Source organism: Hemiscyllium ocellatum, chromosome 10 (genome assembly GCF_020745735.1).
Source record: "Hemiscyllium ocellatum isolate sHemOce1 chromosome 10, sHemOce1.pat.X.cur, whole genome shotgun sequence".
Lineage (NCBI taxonomy): Eukaryota > Metazoa > Chordata > Chondrichthyes > Orectolobiformes > Hemiscylliidae > Hemiscyllium > Hemiscyllium ocellatum.
Window position 1 is genome coordinate 33,879,969 of NC_083410.1, and position 19,743 is coordinate 33,899,711.

General features: G+C 41.3%; 1 protein-coding gene across 2 annotated transcripts in view; it reads left to right on the top strand.

Annotated features, from left to right (window-relative positions):
* Positions 1-19,743, top strand: part of LOC132819714 (protein kinase C epsilon type) — a 586,475-nt gene that overhangs the window by 363,851 nt on the left and 202,881 nt on the right. For both annotated transcript variants that reach the window (XM_060831385.1, XM_060831386.1), the window contains one exon: positions 1,044-1,173. In XM_060831385.1, the coding sequence (XP_060687368.1) occupies positions 1,044-1,173 (130 nt within the window). The remainder of the gene's footprint in view (positions 1-1,043; positions 1,174-19,743) is intronic.

Here is a 19,743-nt window from a genome sequence, read left to right on the forward strand (position 1 = left end):
ACACCATTGTGATGCCTATTTCCACCTTTTCAATGTTGCCTAATTTCACCTCTCTCCCAGCTCACCTGCTGCTGAGACTCTCATCCATGCCTTTGTTTCCTCTGCCATTAACTGATAAAATACCCATCTGGTTGGGCTGACTATTTTCTATTCTTTGTAAATTCGATGTAAAGCAAAACTTAATGGGTGTTCTAACTCACGCCTATTAATCTGTCATTCCTATGTCCCTGCCTTGCATTGGCTTCTGGCTCCTTCAATCTTTAAATTCTCCTCCATCTTTTCAAATTGTTCCATGGCATATGCTCTCCTATTTCTGTAATCTCCTCTCGCCATGTAATATTTCTCGATATATCTGCTCCTCTAATTCAAGTGCCTTGACCATCCCCAATTCTGATCAGACTACATTTTTTTGGCCATACCTTCAGATGCTTGTGAACTAAGTACAGAAATTTCCTCCAAAAACCTCTCTGTTATCCTTCCTCTCTTTGTTTCCATGTGGTGCACCTTAAAAATTACCTCTTTGATTGAGCTTTTGGTCATTAATCCATATATATCATTATGTGGCTCAGTGTTGTATTTTGTTTACTAATGCTCCTTGAAAACACTTGGGGATGTTTTATCACATTAAATACACCATATAAATAAATATTGTTGTTGTAACTAGGTCAGTTGGACAACAGCCACATTTTTGAGAGGCTGGGAACAAGAGGAATAGAGTTTTGTTACATTGTCAACAGCATGACGACATTATTGGCTGAGCAGCCATGTTGGTCTCAATAATGTGTTTCGCCCTTGTGATATAATAAATGATAGAACAAAAATAGCTGAGCAATAAACCTATTGATGCTGCATGAAATTCCAGCCAAGTTAACTAAAGATACATCAGAGTGTATCCTTACTTCAGGTGCTCTTGTCCTACGTGTCATTAATTTCTGTGAAGCACAATTCTGTTATAGCCCAGTGCTTCCCATGTCTGTTCTTTTTGTACAAGTGTCTGAAACCAATTCAGAAACATTGGCTTATATGCGTCTTTTTCTGTGCAGGTGGGCTCCCAGCGCTTCAGTGTTAACATGCCTCATAAGTTTAGCATTCATAATTTCAAAGTGCCCACATTCTGTGATCACTGTGGCTCTTTGCTCTGGGGTCTGATGAAACAGGGGTTACAATGCAAAGGTAAGAAGTCCATTCTCCTTCTCTTGTTAGTAAGTTACTTTGTACTACAAAGGTGTAGAAAATGTTGACGATTATTCATTTTGATTATGTAATGATATTTTAATGTTATAATATTTTAACCAGTGATATCGGCTGATGGAAGAAAAGGTCAATGAACCTGTAGAAAGCAGGGTTTCATTTATATAGAGCCTTTCACAGACCAAACACACAATGTTCTTTTTACTTCTGACGTGTAGCCACAGTGGTACAGTAGAAGTGTGCAAACCAAATTCCCACAGCAGGTTCCATTGAGCAGCGGTATGGAAATGGCCAGGTCTAGTGTTTTTGTGATGTTGGCCAGGCTACTGGGGAGAACTCCCTTCAATTTCTTTGCAGTAGTGCCATGGGATCTTTTATAATTACCCGAGAGTTGGGACTTCGGTTTATCAAAAAGGCAGGTCTGTACTTTCATTATGTCTTACTTTTAGAGCTTCATGATGAATAGTATTTCTCGTGTCCTCTGGGGATGTCAAATGGGATTTAAAAGCATGAAAAAACTTCAAGCCCATTAGTGCAAGAATTCACTGTCCTTCCCCAGAACTGGCCACTAATTCATAATCCTGGTGGAAAACAAAGATAGACCTCAAGTTATTTTCAACCCTTTTTCAATAGTCTCTTTAAAACATCTTTTCCACTCACCTCTAACACCTCCAATAAGAAGTCTTTACCAGGAAGGTATCACCATTTCAGCTGTCTATGCTCGGCCTCCCTCCTTGGACTTCCTTTGCCTGGATTCTTGAATCTGCAATATCTTCAATTCCTCTCCAAATTGCTGCCATGGCTTTTCAAATTTTAGCTTGCCCAATAAGCTCAGTTTTTTTTTGGTCCCATTCTCAGAAATTTCTTATTCCCTCAACTTCCCTTCCTGAGTGCTATTTTAGTTGATATTGTGAACACTTTGTTCTCCTTGGGTGCAGTTATAGAGTCATAGAGATGCACAGCACAGAAACAGACCCCTTGGCTCAACTCATCCACACCAACCAGATATCCCAACTTAATCTAGTCCCATATGCCAACACTTAGCCCACATCTCCCTCAACCCTTCCTATTCATGTACCCATCCAGATGCCTTTAAATGCTGTAATTGTACCAGCCTCCATCACTTTCTCTGGCAGCTCATTCCATACACGCATCACCCTCTGCATGAGAAAGTTGCCCCTTCGGACCTCTCTTTCAAATCTGACACCAGCACACCCCTTATCAAAAAATTCACCTTTCCCACCTTGGGGTTTTGCAAATGGCAAGTGTCCAATCTCCCCTTCCTCTCTAAAGTTTGTGATTGTGTTATTGTCTCAATTTGTGCATCTTTTTCCTGCAACTTCATATTTTAAATTTTCCAGTCAGTTTTCTGTCCTGCCACAGCGTTGAAATGGTCCACATAAAAGTCACAAGTGACAGTAACCAGTTTGTATTATGTCTGAAATCTTTGACACGGTTGAGTCCCCAAACCTTCCCCAAATACCTCTTCACCATTGTGCACCTCAGTGGGTCAACTCACCTCAGTTGATTGTAGTCTGAGTATTTTTTTAATCACTTTTGCACCATTATCTATAATTTCCCAAAGATAAGTCCTTGTCCCTGAGTTAACAGTTGCTTTAACCATTCCAGTGCCTCTGAGTTGTTCAACTGCTTGTTGTAGATGAATCTCAATTCCCTTCAGTTCAACATTCTAAGTGATGGTAATGATAAAAGAAACAATATTTTGCACATGCTGGGAATGTGAAATAAAAACAGTGATGTTGGATATATACAGCAGCTCAGGCAACAGCTTCAGACAAGGGAAAAAAAGACATTTGGGTCAAAGACTTTTAATTTGTCTGAAGAAACGTAAGAGATACAATAGGTTTAAAGTAAATACACAGCTGGGAAAAGAGAATCTGACGAAAAGCAAGAGAAAAAAAGAAGCTCGGGGTGGGGTGGGGTATGTTGACTAAGACAATGGTGCAAGGCACTAACTGGTGCCACAGACTCTGTGGGCCTCATAGTGAATGTCTGGTTGACCTTTAAGAATGGCTAATCACCTAGATCCCAGCGAGTAATGTCCAGGCAACTGTAGACAGGAGGGAAAGCTTTGTTCAATTAGCTACTTTATTTCCTTGTGATAACCTCTTTTTTTGAAGATTTTTTTTCACTGCCTTTTAAGATTAAGGGTAGGAAGTGAATGTAAACTTCTGACATTGACACAATTAATAGTATAATGAAATGATTGATTGACAACTTGATGAGAAGGTAAGAGGCTCCGATGTATTTCAGTGTAAATATTGAATAGTTATTTTTGTTTGATGGCTTGATGTTAGCTTCCACATGGATCACGACTGTTCAGATTACCATTGAACCAAGTTAGCTTGCTGAAGGGACCTGACTTCAATAAAGTTATGAGCCGATGCTTAAAGTGTTCACCCCCACTGTGTTGAATGTGCAAAGTCTGGAGAGCAATGTCTGGGCTGGCTCCCAATATCCTTATTTAATGTCAATGATAATTTCAGAAAATGGAAATGGGGGCAGGAATCCCAGAATCAGGTCCCACACACCACTGATAAGTGCCTCCCTGATTGGTCCAATTTGGTGAAAGTCAAGGCCTATGTCGTAACACCATAAAACCATAAGAAACAGGAACAGGAGTAAACCATTTGACCCCTCAAGCCTGCTCCATCTTTCAGTATGATCATGGCTGATCTGACATTCCCCATGTCCACTTTCCCACCCTTTCCCCTTAATCCTCAATTTTTCCTAATGATCAAGAATCTATCTATCTCAGCCTTAACTAGATATGACTCTGCCCCCACAGCTCTCTATGTCCAGGAATTCCAATGACTCTCAATCCTCTGAGAGAAGAAATTCCTCCTTTTCTCAGTCTTAGGTTGATGCGCCTTTATTCTGAGACTAGAATTGAAATTAGGTTTTATTGTCACATGTACTCAAGTACAGGGACACATGAGTACAGTGAAAAGTGTACAAAGTTGCCATTTCCTGTGCCATCATGCCCTCTGGAGCCAGACTGTCCCATGAGGGGAAATATTATCTCAGCATCTACTCTGTTAAGCCCTTTAAGAAATGCATGTGTTTCAATGAGGTCATTGCTCATTCTTCTAAACTGGAATCCCAACCTCGTTTATCTTTGTTCATAAGACATTCCCTCCATATCAAGAATCAACCCAGTGAGCCTTCTGTGAACTGCCTCGAATGATATCCTGCCTCTCCTTAAATAAGGGGACCATAACTGCACACAGTACAGCAGATGTGGTATCACTAGCACCTTGTATAGTTGCAGTAAGACTTCCCTACTCTTATACTCCAACTCCCTTGAAATAAAGGCCAACATTCCATTAACCTTCCTGATTACCTGCTGCATCTGTGTGCTGTCTTTATTTTTCATGTACAAATATCTCCAGGTCTCTTTGTGATGCAGCTTTCTGTAGTTTTTATTTCCATTTAAATATTACTCTGTTCTTTCGTTCCCCCTTCCAAAATGAACAACTTTGCATTTTCTCACATTATACTCCATTTGGCAACTTTTTGCCCACTTACTTAACCAATCATCATCTGTCTGAAACCTATTTGTATCCCTCTTACAACCTGCCTTTCCACCTATTTCGTTGTCATCAGGGAAGATACTGGCCGAGTGGTATTATTCCTGAACTGTTAATCCAGAGACCCAGGAAATGTTCTGGGAATCCCGCAATGGAAGATGCTGGAAATTGAATTAAAAAAATATCTAGAATTCAGAGTCGAATGGTGACTATGTATTGTTGGAAAAACCCATCTGGCTCACTATCGCCCTTTAGGGAAGAAAACTGCCCTCCTTCCTGTTCTGGCCTACATGTGACTCCAGACCCATAGCAATGTGGTTTACTTTTAACTGCCCTCTGGGCAATTGGGGATGGGAAATAAATGCTGGCCCAGCCAGCGACACCCTCATCCTGTGAATGAATTCAAAAAACTTAGTTTGACGACAGTACATTGACTTCCTTCCTCCAAGTCATTAATATATATTGTTCGTATCTACAGGCCCAGCACTGATTCCTGTTGAACCCCACTGGTCATGGATCACCATCTGAAAAAGAACCCCTTAACTCTGCTCACTGTTTCCTGCCCATTAGCCAATTCCCTATTCATGCCGACATACTATCCCCAACGCTGTAGGTTCTTCTCTTACGACTTAATCTTTTGTGAAGTACCTTGCCCAATGCCTTCTAGAAGTTAAAATACAACACATTTACTGGTTCCCCTCAATCCATCCTAGTTGAGAGCTCCTCAGAAATCTCTAATAAATTAGTCAGTCATAACGTCCCTTTTATGAAGCCATGCTGACTTTGCTTGATTAGATTATGATTTTCTAAACGTTTTGCTATTACTTCCTTAATAATTGACCTTGTTCACTGCAATTTCATCCTCACCCAACCATTGTTGTTAGCTGAAAAAAACTTGTAATCTTGGTATCTGACTCATGCTGAGTTGAAATGCTGACTCTATATATTCTCCTTCACCAAATATCCCACCTTGACCTCCATAATGTTGTCTGCCTGTCCTCCTACCTCAAACCTCAGTAGTCCTTTATTACTTGCAAATTTAACTCTTCCAACGTTCTTCCACATGGCCTCTTATTATCCACTCTCTGTAAACATTAGCACGTGCTAAATGCTTCTGGCCATATCCTGAACTACAGCAGGTCCAGCTCAAACATTACTCCTGCAAACATCTCTCAACACATCCAATGCAATCAATTTAAAATCTCAGTCGTGATTTTTTATATCCCTACACACTCTTGCTGCTCCCTACCTTTAACCCCCTCTAGTCTACTATCCCATTTTCTCTATACCTCGGATTCTCTCTTTCTTTGCGAGCAACCCTCACCCCACTTCCCTCAACATAGCCATATAAATATAAACATGAAATCGATGTTGTAAACCGCAAACATTTGAAAACATTAGAAGATGCTGTAGTTTTTTGCATTGGTGCAGAAGCTTGTTTTCCTGCAGGTGGCAGTGCATGACACCATTAACATGCCTAGTAAATGGTTTCCTTTTGGAGAGAAAGATGCCTCAGAATTAACCTGTTTACAGGTTTGAACGAAAACCAGAATTGAATGCAGTTTTCCAAAAGTGATTAGGTAATAATATCATTAAGCCGTTGCATCTCTCTGACTAAGGCCCCTTGATTCTGTCAGATTCTGAGAATCTGGAATTCACAATCATACTCAGTGATTGAGCATTTTCATCCCTCTGGGGTCAAGAAATTTAAAAATTCACATGAACTTTGTCCTCAGACGCTGATCCCTTATCCCACACATTAATTCCAGAAAGGGAAAATAATCAACTCTATCCAGTGTCCTCAGAACCTTATTTCTTTCGAAGAGATCACTTCTCTGAATTTCAGACAATATAGCTGCATTGTAGTGGCCTCCCACGATAATTCTGTCATCCCAGCAATCAGTTGAGTGAACCCATATTGTAGCCCCTTTAAGGTAAATCTAACCTTAAGCATGGAGGCCAAAATGTTATGTGTTGTACTGTATTTTGTATATGTTATCATAATTGTTATTATTAGATTATGTCACATTGGTTGCTGTGGTAGCTGAAAAAGATTTGTAAGTTTTCAAATCCATCATCGGTTCTCCTGGGGAACAAGGATAATACCAGCTGTCATCTGGAGAGAGAGAACCAGAAAGAAATAAAACTGAAAGTAAAAATTAGACTCATTGACATCCTCCCCTGGTGATTGTAAAACCAGTAGAACATCCAAATATCACAGTGTAAAACTAATTTAGTTGACGCTTCGGTCAGACTGGTCCTTTTGGCAGTTCCCCCTGACAGGGCTCAAATACGTTCTTTCCTCATTTCCAATCCATCCTTCGTTACAGTATATAATGGTGCTGTAACCCAGTGCCACACTGTGTTTATCCATGTATGTAATGTAACAGTTAACTTTGTCAGTATGACATATCTCAGAAATTCTACAAAATTCCCCTTGAATATGCCGTCGCTGCTGATTTATTTACAAGTTAAGAACTCGAGGAGTATTGATAAAATAATTACCCTGAACCACATACCACTTCTGCCACTGGATTTGTCATTGATCAAAGCAGTTTTAGAAATTATATCACATCTTAGAGATGAAAGAATCCAGGGGTTTTATTCCTCATCAACTTTGTGACTTGCTTTGCCACTTTTCTGCAATAAATCTTTTGTTAAATAGCACAGTAATATGGAGAATTTAAGATTCCATCTAATGCTGACTTTGAGTGTTACTTTTATTTTCCAATGAATAGTTGTAATTTTTCACATTAGGTTTGACCTTGGTAATTCAAGTTTTCCATCTGCTATTAACTTCAAACATTAATCTATTTTTCTATTAATAATATTAGTAAAACAAGTAATACGTTAGTTATATATATATTTATCTGTATAGATCTAATAAGCATGACATCAGCCCAAACTGATTCCTCAAAAAAATGGTGTCTGTTTGTCTCATCCAAAGAGTTTTGTTCAGCTCCTGGGGTAGGAGTTAGTTCCATCACCCTCCAAACACAAACTGTCATGCGTGGAGACCACGCTCCCTGTAAGATGCAGACCTCATGTCAGGGTTGGTGTGGCTTGGTTTATAATAGGATGGCAACTGAGTCTGACCAAGACAATTACATGGGATTGTAACTCACATTAAGGTGTTCAGAAAAGATTCACAAAGCTAAACAAATGAGATTGTTTATCTTTTAAATTTGCTGAGGTGTGCTATTACTGATGGGTACAAAAATGTCACTCATGGTGAAAATATTGTGATAACATTACTTGCATGTAACATCACCAATGAATAATAAACCTGCTGTTTTACAATTAAGGTAGCAATCTTAAATTGAAAGACAACCATGTCTATCATAAAGCTTGGCACAGTGTGTAAATCTCATTACCTGTCTAACTTTCCCTTTTTTAAGATGCCCCTTAAAAACTACCTCTTTGACAAAGTTTTTAGTCTCCTGTCTTGGTAATTCCTTATAGTCTTGATGTCTTAATTTATTTCCAGTTAAGTACCTTGGAACATTTTACTGCAGTAAGGATGTTTTGTAAATGCGAGTTATTGTGTTACTATTGCAAGGACCTGGTTATTTCAGAAAGCAAATAAAACTAGTACATCAGGTGATCTTAGTACCATTGAAGCCATTCAGTACAATAATGACTGATCATTTGCCTTAACTCCAATTTCCTGCCTATTCCTCATGGTGGACCGCTGACCAAAGCCCCATACTGCCCCTTTAAGGGAAGGCCTCGCCTTTCTTGTTCTGCCTGGTACTTGACATGCAGGTGGCTGGCCTTTTACTGGGAACAAGGTCTCTTCAGAAAAAAATCCCACATCCCGAGAGCTGTTGGTTATTTGGAGGCACTACTTGAGGCCTGGGATTATCCCAGGATCCCAGGATCCCAGACCCTGGGTAGTGGGACATGTGTCAGTGGACAGGGGATAAGGGAGATGGGGTTTGGCAATAGAGTCAAAAGGGCAGCTCCTGCGACCTGCAAGCAGCCCCATCTTGCTTGGTGTGCTCTCCACGATATTCAGTGCCACAATCTCCACCAGGTTGAGGCTGAGAGTTCACACAATCCTCAGAAAAACAATTCTCCTAGTTTCTGTCCTAAAAGGGCAATGCCTAATTCTAAAACAGTGCCCTGTGGTTCAGCAATGACCCAAAGGAGGGACACCTTCCTGTGTTCACAATTAACATTCAGGTTCATATACAATTCTGTCAGATCTCCCCTCATCCTCCTGCACAGCCTAGTGGAAACAAGCCCAGCCTGTCTAAACTTCCCTCACTAGACAACCTGCTCATTCAAATTATCAATTTAATCAACCAAAATTTACTCTGTAACTAAGTAAATGGTAAGCCCTTGCTTGCCATTTGGCTAAAAACAGCACTGGAGCAATGAGACCATTAGCTGGGAACTAGTTGCTCACTCAAAGGTCTCAATTGACGGTAAGACTGGAAGGTGGTCCACAGGCCTTCCACCACAGACTTTATCAGAGTGACAATGGGAAGATGGTAAGGTCCCCACTGCCATGCTAGCACCTAATTAAGTGGCCCTAAAACTACCAAACCCATTATGAACACATGATTCTGCCTCTTATGCCACAAGAGGCCTGCAATTTATCTCAGCTTGAATAAGAATGGGACTGTACCAAAATCTCTCAGCAGATGGCAGTAACATGAAGCCCATTCAAATGTGTGCAGATTTTTCAACCAGTAATTTTCAAGGTCATGAATGTATAAGAGTCTTGTTACATTGAGCTGGTGTTTATAGTTGAGCATATAAATGACAGGCAGGCAGTGAAGAAGAAAGAGGAGAAAGTAAGTGTGTCACAGGAGACGCTTAATCTTTTTTTAACTAATGAACAATGATATTGAATTTACAGCTTGTTAAAATATCGGATAAAGACAGACGTACAATGGAAATGGAATGAACATCAAAATAAAACTGTTAAACTAAATGAAGATCTGCCATTACATTTGTAAGATAGTACAAACAATAATACAAAATACATTAACTGATGAGGGATAACAATAGAAAATGAGATGGCAGAAGCAAACTATATGGAAAGTAGCAACAATTATGAAAGTGAAGTGATTACTGGATTCTGATATTGCTGAGCAACTTGATGAAAAATAGACTGGAGCACTATTGAGGCAAACAAGAGACTGCTATGTGTTACACTGCAACATGGCCTTTTGAGGACTTTGGGCAGAACAAAGCCAAGCAGAAAGAAGGGACAAAAATGCAACTGGAGTGAATGTCACATTAGACTTATTTAGTCATATCTGCAAATGTGTTGCTGGTCAAAGCACAGCAGGCCAGGCAGCATCTCAGGAATAGAGAATTCGACGTTTCGAGCATAAGCCCTTCATCAGGAATAAGAGAGAGAGAGCCAAGCTGGCTAAGATAAAAGGTAGGGAGGAGGGACTAGGGGGAGGGGCGATGGAGGTGGGATAGGTGGAAGGAGGTCAAGGTGAGGGTGATAGGCCGGAGTGGGGTGGGGGCGGAGAGGTCAGGAAGAGGATTGCAGATTAGGAGGGCGGTGCTGAGTTAGAGGAAACCGACTGAGACAAGGTGGGGGGAGGGGAGATGAGGAAACTGGAGAAATCTGAATTCATACCTTGTGGTTGGAGGGTTCCCAGGCGGAAGATGAGGCGCTCCTCCTCCAGCCGTCGTGTAGTTGTGTTCTGCCGGTGGAGGAGTCCAAGGACCTGCATGTCCTCGGTGGAGTGGGAGGGAGAGTTAAAGTGTTGAGCCACGGGGTGATTGGGTTGGTTGGTTCGGGCGGCCCGGAGGTGTTCTCTGAAGCGTTCAGCAAGTAAGCGGCCCGTCTCCCCAATATAGAGGAGGCCACATCGGGTGCAGCGGATGCAATAGATGATGTGTGTGGAGGTACAGGTGAACTTGTGGCGGATATGGAAGGATCCCTTGGGGCCTTGGAGGGAAGTGAGTGTGGAGGTGTGGGCGCAAGTTTTACATTTCCTGTGGTTGCAGGGGAAGGTGCCGGGGGTGGAGGTTGGGTTGGTGGGGGGTGTGGATCTGACGAGGGAGTCACGAAGGGAGTGGTCCTTGCGGAACGCTGATAGGGGAGGGGAGGGAAATATATCCTTGGTGGTGGGGTCCGTTTGGAGGTGGCGGAAATATGCCATTTGAGTGAGAGCTTTTAAAATGGCCCTCAGTGCCTCTATGTGAGTGTTATATGTATTCAGCTTCCTTCTTTTTGCAACAGGACCCCAAAGATCTGAATCCAGAGGCTACGAGCTGGAAGCTGACTTCTGTGGAGCATTTGCTCCACATTGTGAGACCCCATTTTCACCTCTTGAATCTTCAAGCTTCCTTCTATGTTCTGTTACCAAAGTGAAAAACCTTCTTTAGAACTATCAACAGTCCCCTGGGTGGATTTATCTAGGCTGGTGAGTGACAGAATGAGTGAGGAGGGGTGAATTAAGGAGTGCTGAGGATATGGTTGCTTGAGCAGAGATGAAGGTAAATTCACTCTTTTTATGCTGTCTTCCTTCTCATTAGGGCATTTGGCTTTGGATTGTTTGGAGAAAATGGAAATGAGAATACCTTCCTGAAAGTTCCTCTATAGCTTTTTGGAAAATAGGAACAGCTGTATGCCATTCAGTCCATCTATTCTGCCCCATTGTTTTGACAGATCACAGCTGAGCGGGAGTTCATTTTGATGTATCTAACTTTTCTTCATCCCGATCAATGCCTTTAACTAACAAAAACAAATCAATTTCAGTCACACAGATGTACAGCATGGAAACAGATCCTTCGGTCCAACTCATCCATGTCGACTAGATATCCTGAGTAAATCTAATTCCATTTGCCAGCATTTGGCCCATATACTTCCAGACCCTTCCGATTCATATACCCATCCAGATGCCTTTCAAATACTGTTTTTGGATCAACCTCCACCACTTCCTCTGACAGCTCATTCTGTACACCCACCATCCTCTGTGTGAAAAAGTTGCCCCTTAAGTCCCTTTTAAATCTTTATTCTCCCATCTTGAACCTATGCCCTTTAGTTTTGGATTTCCCCACCCCTGGGAAAAGACTTTGGCTATTCACCCAATCCATGCCCCTCATGATTTTATAAACCTCTATAAGGTCACCCATCAGCCTCCAATGCTCCAGGGAAAACAGGCCCAGCCTATTCTGCCACTCCCAAAGCTCAAATCCTCCAACCGTGGCAACATTCTTGTCAATCTTTTCAACACACTTTCAAGCTTAACAGCATTTTTCGTTTGGCAGGGAGCTCAGAATTGAATGTGGCCTAACCAATGTGCTGCATAGCCGCAACATGACCTCCCAACTCCTATACTCAATGCACTGATCAACAAGGACAAGTGCACCAAATGCCTTCTTCACTACTGCATCTACCTGTGACTCCGAACCTGCACTGCAAGGTCTCTTTGCCTGACAACACTCCCCACGGCCCTATCATTAAGTGTATAAGTCCTGTCATGATTTACCTTCGCAAAATGCGACACCTCACACTTATCTGCATTAGATTCAATCTGCTACTCCTCGGCCAATCGGTCTTGAAATTTTAAATTGTCCTAAAAGAACTCTCTTTTAGATTTTGAATACCCTGGTGTATACCAAATGCTTCTATATGATTTAACTCTGATTTTAAGAGTATTGACTCTTGTTTTGGATCATCCCACTGGAGGAGATTGCACATTTGTAGCAACTCTTTCAGTTCCCTTCATCACCTTGAGCATTTTGATCAGCCTTCAGCTTTTCAAGCTCAAAACAAGTCAATCCAGTCCGCCCTCAAACTGATATCATTCCAGGGCGCCTGCAATGTACCCACACTAAAGCCAATCTTCCTGAGGAATGGTGGCCAGAGCTGAATGCAGTACCCCAGGTGCTGTCTCTTTGAAGCATCCTTACCTTTCTTTGCAAAGTCATCTGTTCAAGAGGTTAATAGGCAATGGAAACACTCCTGGTGTTAGCAAGATTAGAGAATTGACCAACAGGCAGGAAATAGAGTGAACATAAACAGAGCGTTTTCACCTTGGCAGGAAGTGAATAATGGAGTGTCATGAGGAGTGGTGCTGGGACCTGTTCCCAATCTGCAACTCTGGTCACCCCGCTTCCCCAGTTAAAAAGAGAGTGGGTGAGCCTGCTGCTGTGGGGAGCAGCAGCTTCTCTCTAGCTACTTAAAGTAGCCTTAAGGCAGGGAACCTGCTGTCCCTTAGACCCTCCCTTCCCCCCCAGGGATTAGGAGGCTTCACCTCAACAAGCTGTCATCTATTCAGATATGTATAAAGCTACCAATCAGGATTCAGAGATTTCACTGGGTGTCAAAGTGACAAGAGTCAAGATTAGAGTGGTGCTGGGAAAGCACAGCAGGTCAGGTAGCATCCAAGGAGCAGGAGAACCGATGTTCGGGCAAAAGCCTGATGAAGGGCTTTTGCCCAAAACGTTGATTTTCCTGCTCCTCGGATGCTGCCTGACCTGCTGTGCTTTTCCACTCTAATCTTGACTCTGATCTCCAGCATCTGCAGTCCTCACTTTCGCCTGTCAAAGTGGCAAGCTCCACTGAGGGTGTCCTCCGGAGAGAGGGGGTGTGGGGCTAGGTTTGAAATCCTTATAGGGAGGGGAACATGGGGAAAGTACACTCAATGGACCCCGGGACCCTCGAAGGAGTGACCTCCACGTCGACCGTCAGCCTATGCAGAGAAATCTGTCACTTGGCATGGGACTCTACCCAGTTCAGGTAAACCTTTTCGGATGAAGCCTTTGAGTCGGAATTGATTTTGCTCCTGAGGACCTTAATCGACCCACTGGGCTGCCTGACACCAACCTCATCGCTGGCATCATTGTGGGTACAGGGATGGACAGGTAGTTGGTTATCTTGCTGCCTGTTAGATGGAATGAGCCCTGTCCCCTTCAGACACTGCTGTAAACCCATGAGTGGTTAGAGAGCTAGTTTCATAGAGACTACCAATGAGGCCAGTGCTTCTAGGACGATATAAACCATCACCTTCTTGAGAATAGATAGGAGAAGGCATGTCAATAGCTGTTAAGGATGAGCACAGGTTTTTGTTAGAATGGTTTGACTGAAATGTTGTTAACAGAAAAGTAAAAGGTACAGTATATATGAGAGAAGACTGCTTAAACAGGTACATGGCTCATTCTAAAGGCCGGTATCTTTTAAGTAATGGACAAGGGTCTCCGCGGTTCTGATATGATTCGAGCAGTAATCATTGAGAACTGGGCATAAAGAGACTGAAAGGCAGGGAATCAGATCAGGTAACTTAGCTCAGTTACTTGGGTCAGGTCATTAATCTTCTTCCTCAAAGGAGACTTCTGTTCCTCCAGAAAATACATTTGTGATTGGCTACCTGCCCCTGACCTCAGTTGGCCCTCTTTGTTTTGTCTAGATGAATCCTTCCCTTTCTCAGCATCTGACGAAGTGCCCACTAAATTTGCATGATTCTTTAAACGAGCAGACCCTAACATTGACAGCAAAGTCGGGGTCACCATGTCACAGTGAGTGGAAGTTCTTTTGCTTTGCCTCATTTGGAGCAGCAGGGTAGCACCTGGAAGTTTGTGTTCTCTAGCTTGTTTTGTTGTGTACATTCCTTTTAAGCACTTGAATCAATTCAGGTTCAGAGCCTCTAGGTTTCTGGGCCTCCACTCAGTATAAACCTGAGATATTAGACAAACGATGTTAATTCTTAAGCAGGTTAAAAACAATGACTGCAGATGCTGGAAATCAGATTCTGGATTAGTGGTGCTGGAAAAGCAGTTCAGGCAGCATCCGAGGAGCAGTAAAATCGACGTTTCGGGTAAAAGCCCTTCATCAGGAATAAAGGCAGAGAGCCTGAAGCATGGAGAGATAAGCTAGAGGAGGGTGGGGGTGGGGAGAAAGTAGCATAGAGTACAATAGGTGAGTGGGGGAGGGGATGAAGGTGATAGGTCAGGGGGAAGAGGGTGGAAATGATCTGGGAGTTGCAGGAATCTCCCTGAGATTCTTGTAGAGAGAGGACGAAAACTTCTTCAAGGCAGGCATCCTTGCAAGAGAATTCGCAGTAGGGTTAAAATCAATGAGGTAAAAACAATGACTGCAGATGCTGGAAACCAGATTCTGGATAAATGGTACAGGAAGAGCACAGCAAAAGCCCTTCATCAGGAATAAAGGCAGAAAGCCTGAAGCATGGAGAAATAAGCTGGAGGAGGGTGGGGGTGGGGAGAAAGTAGCATAGAGTACAGCCAACCATAAAAGTGAGATCTTCTCAATTTTGAGTCCTGTGTCCATGCAGTCAACCTGTCATTCAGTGAGCTGTACTTCCTCAATGGACAGCCCATTACAACTCATGCACTCTGGCTAACCGTATATTGGGCACCAAACCATATATTCAGGGAAAGTGAGTTCATTGCAGTGAGAGAAAGGAGCCAGAGATGTTGGTTGAGAGTGTGTTGCTGGGAAAACACATCTGATGTTTTGGGCTAGAGCCCATTATCAGGAATGAGGCTGGGAGCCTTGGGGGGCGGGGAGGGGGGTTGTTGGAAAGGTTTTGGTTGCCTACTGTTGTTCAGGCAGAAGAATTGTTCCTGCACCCCAATTTGTCAAATTCATTTTGACATTATTATGTTAGAATCTCTTTCCCATGAGGGGAATGTACACTTTCTAAATTACATTGGGGTTCACTGTGTGACATTGAACCATCATTTGTCAAAATTAAGGAAGCACTCATTTGATTCAGAACTGAGCTTGATTGTTCAGAGCGAGTCCGTGTAAATACTTCAATTTAGCTCTGCAATTACCCCATTTCATAAGGAGGAGAGAATTAACCTTCTTTCCGTATTTTGTATGATTTAGGAAAACTGAGAATATCCAGTAGGTTATCTGTGTTATTTCTTTAAGCATCCTGAGAGAAATTCAATCTGGCTTTGGTGTTAGTTCTGCTTTCATCACTTCTAACTTAGTTAGAATGATTTTTTTGTAATCTGAACAAAAACTAATTTGACTTTAGTCCTGTCTGCTGACAAGAGGTTGATGGTCCTTGCCTTTTCATCATTTAAAATTCTTCTTAAACCTCACTCAAATGGTCTTATTTGTTCCATGTCATACTTTGCTTCCACTGAAAATGATACAAGATTTCCCAAAGTTAAAAATTAATGCTCGTTCTTTACAATTATTTGGCTTTATGAAGTATTCATAACAGTAAATTGACTTCAAGCTTTATAGTAACATTTCTAAAACAAGGGAACATAAATTAGTTTTATCTCTTGTGTGGAACACGTATCGGATTTCCGAGTCCAGTAAAATTAGAATATAAACATTGACCTTGCAGTTAGAGAAAACTATGTTCCACATCATGGGCTTTGTAACAATTGGTATATCGAAATCATGCTCACACACGAAGTCTGCAGATTTCCAAACTAACTTTTGAGACTTTTAGGCAGTTATTGGACAACACTCAGTTACTTATGCAATGACCTGTAGACATTTTGTGGTGTACTTTGGGAGGTTTTCTTATATGTTAGTGCAGTTACTGCCTGACACCATGTACTAGAGAGAGCTTGTACATCTGTACTGAATAGTTTCAGTTCTTCCACAGTTTCCTGAAGAACACACCCATAGATATGGTTTCTTTTCTGAAAAATTGAATTTCCAAAATACAAAACAATGGTGGATTGCATTATCTATTGGGAAACCACCATATAATTTAGTCTAGTTGCCCGCAAGTGTCTAAAATCAAAATTAAGATTACTTGGAAATAACCTTCTTTCTGGTCATTGTACCAATACATCTGAAAATGAAGTTGATCTAATATATTGGAGTAAAATAGCAGACCAGTCAAAGTTCTTTTGATTGATAAACTCATATAAAAATATTGCACAGACTCCTCCCAGATACTTGAAGGAATCACACAGATCATTTGTCAATCTGTACAGGTTTGGAAAAATATTTTGTATTTTCTATTGACCTTATTAATAGGTCTATCACCATCAATATAGAGAAAAGACAATTTCATTTTTCAATGTGTAGGTCCTTCATCAAAGTTAAAAAGTAGAAGATGAATGGATCTTAGAAAAAAATGGTGGAGGAAGAATTATAATGTCCAAAAAAAATTTCCAGAATAATAACAATGGTTGAAAATTGCTATGTGATATATCAACGGGTGGCATGATGGCTCAGTGGCAAGGACTGCTGCCTCACAGTGTTAGGGATCCGGGTTCAATTCTAGCTTCAGGTGATTGTCTATGTGGAGTTTGCATATTCTCCCTATGTCTGCAAGTATTTCCTCCGCATACTGCACATTCCTCTAACAGACCAAAGATGTACATGTTAGGTGGATTCCTGATGAAGGGCTTTTGCCTGAAATATTGATTCTCCTGTTCTGCAGACGCTGCCTGACCTGCTGTGCTTTTCCAGCACCACACTCTCGACTCTAATCCCCAGCATCAGCAGTCCTTACTTTTGTCATGCTAAATTGCCCATAGTGTCCAGGGATGTGTAGGGTAGGTGGATTAGCCGTGGAAAATGCAGGGTTCCAGGGAAAGGATAGGGGGGTGTATCTGGTTGGGATACATTTCAGAGGGTCGGTATGGACTTGATGGGCCAAATGGCATGCTTTCATACTGTAGGGATTCTATATGCGGATTACCTCAGCAAACAATGCGAAGGCATTTAAAAATTCTGAAGATCACTCAGAAAGATAAAAAAAAGAAAAATTATGAATGTGAGATCTCTAAAGTGGAAATGGAAAGGAGTTTACAACTAGAATAGAGGTATTCAGCAAAGTGGTTATCATCTGTTTCATCAAAATGGACTCAATGTTAACTCTGTTTTTCTCTCAATTCTGCTGCCAGACCTGCTGTGTTTCTCCTGTACTTTCTGTTCTTGTTTCATTTTTCCAGCATCCCCAGTTTTTCATCTGATCTTACTTATCATCCAATCTGCATTTAATCACCACAATGAGAAGAAACTGGGTTATGGCAGACCATTACAGTATAAGATTGAAAGGAGTTCATGTTAAGAAAAGCTAATGTTTCCATTCGAAAGAAAGGTTGAGACTTTAGATAAAAATATGAGAGAATGATGACCAGTTACTTTCTTTGCCGCACAGAAAAGGGCCAGTAATGGCAGCTGGTAGTCAGGTTGGTGAAATTGTATCCTAGAGGTAGATTTCCAGCAGAAAGAAGAAATGAAGGGAGAGATGTATTGGCTTGAGATAACATTTATGATGCTTGGAAGTGACCTATAATTCCAAAGCTAGTGAGATGGAAGGTAAAGACACAAGGGGATCTTGTCATTTGCATTAAAAGAGGGAGAAAGGTAAGAACAGAACACAGCAAATGGGTCAAATATTCCACAAACTCAGCAGTTATAGCCGAAAGAAATCTTCCACTGACATCATCTTAGTTCAGAAATTCTGACAGGAAAAGTAAAGTCCTCACAGGATCATCTGCTCAGTGTTTAAACCTAAGTCCAAAGAGTATAAGTTTAAGGTGAGGAGCAAGTGGTTTCGAGGCGATCTGAGATAACGTTTTTTTCACCCAGAGGGTGGTAGAAGTATGGAACATGTTGCCTCAGAGGATGGTGGAGGCAGATTCTCTCACAACATTTAAGAAGCATCTGGATGAGCATTTAAAATGCCAAAGCATAATCAGCTATTGACCAAATGCAGGTAATTGGGATTAGTGTAGTTTGGTGTTTGTTGGTCAAGATGGACATGGTGGGTTTCATGACTGTGATGGTTTGTTAGAAGTTGTGAATTCCCATTGTGGAATAACAAATCTTTAAACTAGTCAGTCCTTAAAGATTATTCTTATGCTAGAGCTGGAGCCCCTTCGAATAAGTGACATGTGTGTAATTCTGTCTCAGGAGCACTTTAATTCAAAGAAGAATCTAAATCTTGTGAATGTTCTTCAGAACAATCACTCATTTTATATGTTAGATGATGAGCTAATATCTAGATTTATTGTTTAATAAGGATTAATTTTTAATAGCCTGCCTGCTGAGATGGCCTGACAAAGCACCATTGGGCAGAATTCAACACATCCTAAAAGGACTTTGGCAATAGGAGGTATTACTCTGAGATTGTCCAGTGTCACGATCCTGGCTGGTTCCTCTCATCCTCAAACAGTCAGTAGTGTGACTTCCCAGGTTTCATATTCTTAGAGCCCAGACATCTTGATAATGGAGACAATCTGGGCTTGCATGGAAACTATTTCTTATGGACCAGCGAAATGCAACATTGTACATTTTCTGACAAATATGAACATTGATTTTGTCAAAAAAGTCAATTAAAATTACTATAACTTAGTGATTTTTATTGTTGAATGGGCAGGAGCTTAACTTTTCATTTTAGCTGGAAAGATATGAAAGTGCTTTTTCTGCACTGACGTGGGCTTGTACATGTAAATTTCTGAGATTAGAGTTTCAGCATTTGTGCTGTCAAATGTCCTGATGGATAAGACCAGTTGAAGTAGCATTATTAGGTTTAGTGGGGTTGCTGAGTGTTTCATTTATTTATGTTTCTTGCCAAATCACTGACAGCCAAATCTTTTACAGTCCATGGGAAATTCAAGAAATCAAAGGCAAAGTTTTGATTAGTCTTTGCACTAATTAATTTTTAACTTACAATGACTTCGTAGCTTTGCATCTCCTTAATATCTCAAACTCCTTTCTGAAAGATGATGACGCTTTTCTTAAATAATTCTATCGGGGTGAAACAATAGTTATTTAATTACATCATAGTTACAACAAAGAGCATCTTTGCCCATGGAATTAGATGATGTCATGCATGAATGTTAGCTTTCACAACCCAAGTTGATTGGATCAAAGTTTCTTGCTGGCCCTAAGGATCTAACTTGAATGAAGTTGGGTTTTTTGCAATCAACTGTGGTGCGTGTGACCCTGCATCACTACATTTGGCCAAAATTGACAGTATAACAATGACAGGTTTTGTACAGGAACTGGGCAAGAACAACCTCACTTAACGGGTAGGTGTCATCTTCTAAGGATGAAGCTAAGCAATGTTAT